At 47.2% G+C, this 7,748-nt stretch overlaps 1 protein-coding gene across 1 annotated transcript in view; it reads right to left on the bottom strand.

Annotated features, from left to right (window-relative positions):
• The window catches only part of LOC138860656 (uncharacterized), a 46,051-nt gene extending 38,608 nt beyond the window's left edge, over window positions 1–7,443 (bottom strand). Inside the window, exons 1-3 of the mRNA XM_070118667.1 lie at window positions 7,384–7,443; window positions 3,704–4,136; window positions 2,896–3,122 (exon numbers count right to left, since the gene is read on the bottom strand). Coding sequence (XP_069974768.1) covers window positions 2,896–3,122; window positions 3,704–4,136; window positions 7,384–7,443 — 720 coding nt within the window. The remainder of the gene's footprint in view (window positions 1–2,895; window positions 3,123–3,703; window positions 4,137–7,383) is intronic.
• Window positions 7,444–7,748: the final 305 nt, after the last annotated feature.

Raw genomic sequence — 7,748 nt, 5'->3', positions numbered from 1 at the left:
TACTTTTGTTGTTATTGTTATTATAATTACTACTGCTGTTGCTACTAACTACTAACTACTACTAATTACTACTAATTACTACTAACTACTGCTAACTACTACTAACTACTGCAAGCTACTACAAACGAGTAACTACTAACTACCACTAACTAATAATTAATAATTACTACTTACTACTTACTACTTACTACTGCCTACTACCAACTCGTAACTAGTAACTACTGCTGCTGCTGTTATCATAATCACATATTCTTCAGATATGTATTTTCGCTTATTCTTTTTCTTCCTTGTCTATTGCCATTGTCTGCGTTGTCCTCGGTTTATTTATATTCTCGTTTTTCTTTTGAGTTTTTCCTTCTTCTTCTTCCTATTTATGGTCTTTGCATGTGGCTTTAATTTTGCCCGAGTTGGCTCTTGATTTAAGATATTTTTTTTAATTATTTTTTTTTATTCTTGCTTATCGTCCTTGTGTGTTTATTTTGATTTTTTTTTTCTTTTCTTTCCCCTCCTCTGCCTACTCCTTTTCAGGTTTATCATCTTTGCGTGTTACATGAGGAAGATTAAAGGAATAGAGAGAGAATGAGAGAGAGAGAGAGAGAGAGAGAGAGAGAGAGAGAGAGAGAGAGAGAGAGAGAGAGAGAGAGAGAGAGAGAGAGAGAGAGAGAGAGAGAGAGGGGGGGTAAGGACGAAATGATATTAAAGGAAAAGGGAAAAGAAAAGATAGAAGGAGAGGGAGAAAGGGGAGGAAGAGTGAGGGAGGGAGACAGAGAAAAAGAGAGAGAGAGAGAGAGAGAGAAAGAGAGAGAGAGAGAGAGAGAGAGAGAGAGAGAGAGAGAGAGAGAGAGAGAGAGAGAGAGAGAGAGAGAGAGAGGTAAATAGAGACAAAGAGGGGGCAGAGAGGAGAAGAAAGGAGAAAGAGAGAGAGAGAGAGAAAGAAAGAGAGAAGGAAAAAAAAATCCGAGATAAGAGAGAGAGAGAGAGAGAGAGAGAGAGAGAGAGAGAGAGAGAGAGAGAGAGAGAGAGAGAGAGAGAGAGAGAGAGAGAGAGAGAGAGAGAGAAACAGAGACAAAGAGGGACAGAGAGTGAGGAAGAAAGAGAGAGAGAGAGAGAGAGAGAGAGAGAGAGAGAGAGAAACAGAGACAAAGAGGGACAGAGAGTGAGGAAGAAAGAGAGAGAGAGAGAGAGAGAGAGAGAGAGAGAAAGAAAGAGAGAAAGGAAAAAAAATCCGAGATAATTTAGATTTATTAAGCGCCCCGTGATTTACGAGTCTCGCCTTTTATCGCCGTCGCTTGCCTCGCTCAACTACCGTGCTCGTTTGTAGCCTCGATAAGCGCGATGGCCTTTGACTATTCGTTTGTAATTAAATACTTTTGATAATTCCTGCCCCGTCTTCGTCGCGCTCCTCGCCGATTTATTGTCCGCCGGTGAAGCCCCGCCTCTCTCTCTCTCTCTCTCTCTGTCTGTCTGTGGTTCTCGATCTTTGCTTCTCTGTTTTTGTTTATCTCGCTCTGTCTCTGTTTTTTTTTTCTCTCTTTCTCTGTTTCTGTTTCTCTCTCTAAGTTTCTATCTATCTATCTATTCATCTTCTGTCTCTCCCCTCCCTCTCCTCCTTCCCTCCCTCCCTCCTCTCCCTCCCTCCTCCCTTCCTCCCTCTCCCTCCCTCCCTCCCTCCCTCCCTCCCTTCCCTCCCCTCCTTCCCTTATTTTTAATGTTGATGTTGATATTCGGATGCGGCGTCGATGGCGTGTCGCGTCGGAGGCCGGGTATCGGAGGTGTTCATCTGGGGGCGCCGGGCGAGAGGGACAGACAGCGGGTGAGAGATGCCCGGCCGTCGTCTTCATCAGGGAGGCCATGTCGCTGTCGCCGGCCGCCTCTGTTGTCGTCTCTCAGGGGTCCTAGGGGCGCTGGAGGGGGGGTAGGTGGGAGGGGGGGAAGGTAGCAGGTGGGATTTGGGGTAGGTAGGGATAGGAGGGAGGCAGGGGGTATGATGTGTATGTTTGAAGAAGGGTTGGTGAGGGGGTAGTAAAAGGGGGGTTGGGGTGTGTGGGTGTGTTGGGGGGAGGGGAGGGATATAGGGGGAAGGCGGGGGGGGGGAGGGTTATGGATGTCTCTGTCTGTCTCACTGATTTTGTGGAGCTGTCTCTTTGTGTCTGATTGGCGTGTTTTTTTTCTTGTCGATTTCTTTTTGTCTTTTTCCTTCTCTTCTTTGTCTCCCACCTTTCTTGCCTTTTTCTTTTCCCCTCTTTCTCTCTCCCTTCTTTATTCTCTCTCTGTTTGTCTCTCCTCTCTTTTCTCACTCCACTCACTTCTTCCTTCTCCCTTCTTTCTCCTCTCTTCTCCCCCTCTCCCTTAATTCTATCCACTCTCTTCACCCTCCTCCCTTCTGTCTGTCTTTCTTCCTCTCCCCTTCTCTTTCTCCCTTCTTCCGTCGTCACGCAGCCTTGACTAAGAACGTTCATCATTAAAACACGACCTTTGATTCACAGAAAAGTTCGCAGATAATAGACATATCGGCGAAGGTTTCCAGTTTAGTCTCGGCTGAACAACAGTCGTTACGATTTCATCCCGGGCTTTTAATTTCTCTCTCCCTCTTTCTTTCTTTCTTTCTTTCTTTCTTTCTTTCTTTCTTTCTTTCTTTCTTTCTTTCTTTCTTTCTTTCTTTCTTTCTTTCTTTCTTTCTCTCTCTTTCTCTCTCTCTCTCTCTCTCTCTCTCTCTCTCTCTCTCTCTCTCTCTCTCTCTCTCACTCTCACTCTCTCTCTCTCTCTCTCTCTCTCTCTCTCTCTCTCTCTATCTCTCTCTATCTATCTATCTATCTATCTATCTATCTATCTATCTATCTATCTCACTCACTCACTGACTCACTCACTCACTCCTCCACTCACTCACCCACTCACCCTCTCATTCACTGTGAGTGTGTATGCGCGCGTGCAGATATGTGCGTCCGTGTGTATTTTTATTGTGCCAGCGACTCCGACATTTATTTCGCCTTGCATGTTGATCTGGCCGAAAGTCGGAGGTGAGCTGACTGTCCGAAGTTTTGTGTCCACTTTGGCACCTTGTTCCAGGCAGTGACCTTGTGCGACCTTTGGCTTTACTGCGTCTGAGTGACTTAGATTTTGTTCTGTTCTTGTCGAGGTATTAATTTGGTTTTGTTGGGAGAATGTAGTGTCCTTTTTTTATTTTATTGTTTTTGTAACTATTATTTGTTGTTGTTGTTTGGTACTATCATTATTAATGATATCGTTTTACTATTATTATTATTATTATAATAATAATAATTATTATTGTTGTTATCATTATTTTAATTATTGTTGTTATCATTATTTTTATTATTGTTGTTATAATTAATTTTATTATAGTTGTTATCATTATTTTTATTATTGTTGTTATCATGATTTTTATTATTATCATTATAACTATTGTAAGATTATCATCATCATTATTACTGTGTATGTGCATGTGTGTGTGCGGGAATGTGCGTGTCTGTGTGAATGTGCATAGGCAGTGTGCTTACCTCCGCTTGCAAGAATGTGAGTGTGTGTATGTGCCTGTTTGTGTGTGCCGATGCTTTCGAGTCTGAGTGCCTGTGTACATGTATACTTTTATGTGTGTGTGTTTGTGTACGTCTTTGATGGAGAGGGTGGCTTTTTAGGTGCGGAGAAGGGGGGGTGTCTTTGGGGTCGGATGGGGGGAGGGGGTCACTAGGGGGTCGTTGGGAGGGGGAAGGGGGGTCCTTGGGCTCGTCATCAGTGACCCCAAGATCTTTGCAAACGGTCCTTGGTCTGAAAATGGAAGCTGCCATTGTTTGCCGGCGCCGCGTGTGAAGTGCTTGCGCTCGGCGAGTGTTGGGCCAAGTGAGTCGGCGCTTTTGGGGGGGAGGGGGAGGGGGCGTGCTTGTGGTGGCGGCGATGGCGGTGCAGGTATGGTGCTTGAGGTGGTGAGGGTATTGCGCTTGTGGTGGTGGAGGTATGGTGCTTGAGGTGGTGAGGGTATTGCGCTTGTGGTGGTGGAGGTATGGTGCTTGAGGTGGTGAGGGTATTGTGCTTGTGGTGGTGGAGGTATGGTGCTTGAGGCCATGGAGATATGGTGCTTGTGGTGGTGGAGGTATGGTGCTTGTGGTAGTCAGGGTATGGTACTTTTGTCATTGAGGTGATGTCAGGGATGATGATGCTTACAAATTCTAATAATTTGCAGGATGGATTTTAATAGGGTAACAGAGAGAGAGAGAGAGAGAGAGAGAGAGAGAGAGAGAGAGAGAGAGAGAGACAGAGAGAGAGAGAGAGAGAGAGAGAGAGAGGGGGGGGGGGGTGCGGAAGGAAGAAAGGGAGGAGTGTTGGTAGGGGAGAGGACGTATGGGGAAGGGGGAGGGGGAGGGGGAGGGGACAGGTAGGGAGGATGGCAAGATGACTTTTTTCCGGGTCATTTCTTTCTCTTCTATAACGAGAGTCACATTGTGGTTCGTGTTTTTCATTTTTAAATTTGTTTCTTTTTTTTCTCTCTCTCTCTTCCCCTCCTTTTTTTTCTTTCTCTCCTTGACAGTCTGGAATCAAAGGGACTGTTGGAGGGTGCACAAAAATTAACTTTTCCTTTGTTGATTTAGTCACGTGGCGGACATTGTTAAGAGCCGCTGATAAAAAGAAAGAAAAAAAAAGTGATAATTTTTTAATGAGTTCATAATGAGTTTTCATGTTAGATGGACCAGCTCTGGGAGACGGTCATGTTTTATTTATTTGTTGTATTTTGTGTTTTGTGGAATAATGGTAGTGATAGGAACGATATTCTTGTTCATATTATTTTTGTTGTTAATTTTATTATTGTTGTTGTTATTTTTATGATTATAATCATTATTATTATTGCGGTTAAAATAATTATTATTATTGTCATCATTATTAATTTTCATAATGGTTATCATTATCACTGTAGTTATCATAACGATTATTATTGACTGTTATTATCGCGGTTATTTTTGTTTTTATATTTTGCCAATTTATTTCTTGTTATGATTTTTCTTTTAGAATAAACCTTCCGTAAGATTTTAAACGCATTTGTTAGCACCGTAAGAAGCAACCATATATCAGTGAATGACGTCAGATCATTGTAATTTCTTGATTCCCCGTGTGTGCTTTTATGTAAAATCTTGAAAAGCGCTGAAAATAATTATTCAAGTGACTTTTTTTTCTTTTGTTTTGGTATGAAAATAAAAAGGCAGTTGAACAAACGGTGAATTCAAATGTTTGTCTTGTCGTTTTTTCCTACTTTCCCTCTTTTTTTCTTCAAATTACAAATGTCTGCTTTGTCGTTTTTCCTCAATTTGTCCCTTATTTCCGTTATTGATTTCCAAATTTTCGTTGCATGCGATTGCCACAGTGCAGTCGACGCTAACCCGATCGCTGCGACGCCCACGCCGTGCCTCTCTCGCAACGGACCGAGTCGGATATTAATGGACAGCGGACGGGGATCGAACGCCGGTACTAGCGGTTGGGCGCAGGTGGTGATTGGATGGGCAGGGGGGGGCGGGGGCGGGGTGTCTTTTTGTGGCTGTTTATTTCCTTTTTTTTGTCCCCGCCCCCCTATCCTGGCTCTGTCTGTCTGTCTGTCTGTATGGCAGAGTCTCTTTCTTTCTCTGTCGATATGTGTCTGTGCATCTATTTTACCTCTGTGTATCCCACTCATTTCCTCTCGCCCTCTCTCTTTCGCTCTCCCTCTCTCCCTGTTGGTCGGTCCTCTCTCCCTCTCCCTTTCTCTCTCTCCCTCTCCCTCTCCCTCTCCGTGTGCGTCGGTCCTCCTAACCGGACATGCGTGCATCCGTTCATCCCGCCCCCATTTATGTGCGTTCGGAACCGCGGCTGAAACGACCCGCCCATACGTCACCCTCTCTCCCTCCGGTCGAGCGCGTCGTGGCGGCCGGACTTCGCAGCGAATCGGAAAATCGGAATTGCACTTTTTACGACGTTCGGTTAAGCAGCGCTCGGCCGGTCCCGCGCTCAATGGCCCCCGGGGCTTCGCCGCACCGGACGCCCCGTGACGGATGGCGGCCGATGAGGTGGGGGGGAGAGGTGGATGGGGGGGTGAGGGAGAGTGGGATGGGTGGGGGTGGGGGTGAGGGGAGGTGTGGGGCTGGGGCAAGTGGCGAAGGTTTGGTGGGGGTGAAGGTGTGTGGGGGGGGTGAGTGGGGGAAAACATGTGCTGGTGTGAGTGGGGGGAGTGTGAGTTGTTTTTGTGTGTATATGTCTGTATCTGTGTGTGTGTGTGTGTGTGTGTGTGTGTGTGTTTGGTGACGTCAATCGGAATCACGGCCAAGGTAACAAATGGTGAGATAAAAGTCCCTTAGGAAACTTTTTTTTTCTTTTTCGTCTGCCATTAAACCTCATTTTTATCTACCATTTTTTATCTTGAGTCTCATCTTCCCTCATTTCTATCCTCCGCCTTGTTATCATGCTTCTTTTTCATCATCCCTTCTTATCCCCATCCGTGCTAGCTCCCCTCTTTTTTACCGTCGCGGAAGATGAAGAAAATGAAGATGATGATGATGATAAATGCCCCGCTATAACTCTTCGTTTCGTCCCTCAGCCTCCCTCCTTTCCCCTCCCCTCCCTTGCCCTCCCTTCCCCGAACCTTTTCCTCCCTCTTCTCCCTCGACTGAGTCCTCTCGTCCCCCCTTCCCCTCCCATCTCCCTCGCCCCCCTTCTCTTCTCCTCCCATCTCCCTCGCCCTCTTCCCCTTCCCCTCCCTTGCCTTCCCCCTCTATCCTTCTTTCCCTCCCTTCTCCCCTTCTTCCTCTTCCCCTCCCCTCTTTCTCTCCTCCTCCTCCCTCTCCTCCTCTCCTCCCCCTCTTCTTCTTTCCTCCTCCCCTTCTTCCCCTTCCTGCGACATTTCGGGCATGAGAACATGCGCAGGCGGCTCGCGGGCGTGTCAGATAAGGTCACGACGTCTCGCCTCTCCCACACGCCCACACGCCGGCCGGCCAGTGAGCACGCCCGACCCTCTCTTCTTAATTAATATAAGGTGGAGATGCCGGGTAATCAGGGGCGGGATGGATGGGTTGTGTGTCGGGGGGGTGGGGGTGAGGGGGGTTGTGTGTGTGTGCAAAGAGAGGTGTGTGTGTGTGGTTGGCAGTGGGGGGTACGTAGGTGGTAAAAACAGGCTCAGTGTGTGTGTGTGTGTGTGTGCGTGTGTGTGTGTGTGTGTTGGGGTGTGTGTGTGTGTGTGTGTGTGTGTGTGTGCGTTTGGGGGTGCGTAAAAGTGCGCAGGTCCAACAGCGACTCAACATATACACATATTCCGGCGGGAGAGGACGGCACGGGTCGCGTGATGAACGTGTCCCACCTTCGTCCGCAGGTATGTACACAGATGTCCCCGCCCTTTTTTATGCGTGTGCGTACCCCCGCGCCGCCCGACCGCCAAGGCACATAGCGATCATGCTGCGACATTCGCGGCGTCATTCCGGCAATAGCAGCGCCAGCAGGAGTCGGAACGCGAGGTCGAGCGCCGCCTTAGAGCAAGCGTGTCGCCCCCGAAGTCGAGGCGCCCGCGGGCCAGGGCTAGGCGGCGGGGGGAGGGGTGGTGGGGGTGGCGAGGCGGGGTTGATCGCTTTGCCTTCCTTTCTTTTTTTGTTTTCGTTTTTTTTCCTTTTCATTTTTATCTTTATTTTCTTCCACAAGAAGTGTATGGATGACTATGAGCAAGAGAGATGGAGTAAGAAGGGGAGGAGGAGGAAGAAGAAAAAGATAAAGAAAAAGGAGGAGAA

Source organism: Penaeus vannamei, chromosome 42 (genome assembly GCF_042767895.1).
Source record: "Penaeus vannamei isolate JL-2024 chromosome 42, ASM4276789v1, whole genome shotgun sequence".
NCBI classification, from domain to species: Eukaryota; Metazoa; Arthropoda; class Malacostraca; order Decapoda; family Penaeidae; genus Penaeus; species Penaeus vannamei.
The sequence above is the reverse complement of the archived record's forward strand: the minus strand, read 5'-3'. Positions and strand labels throughout refer to the sequence as shown.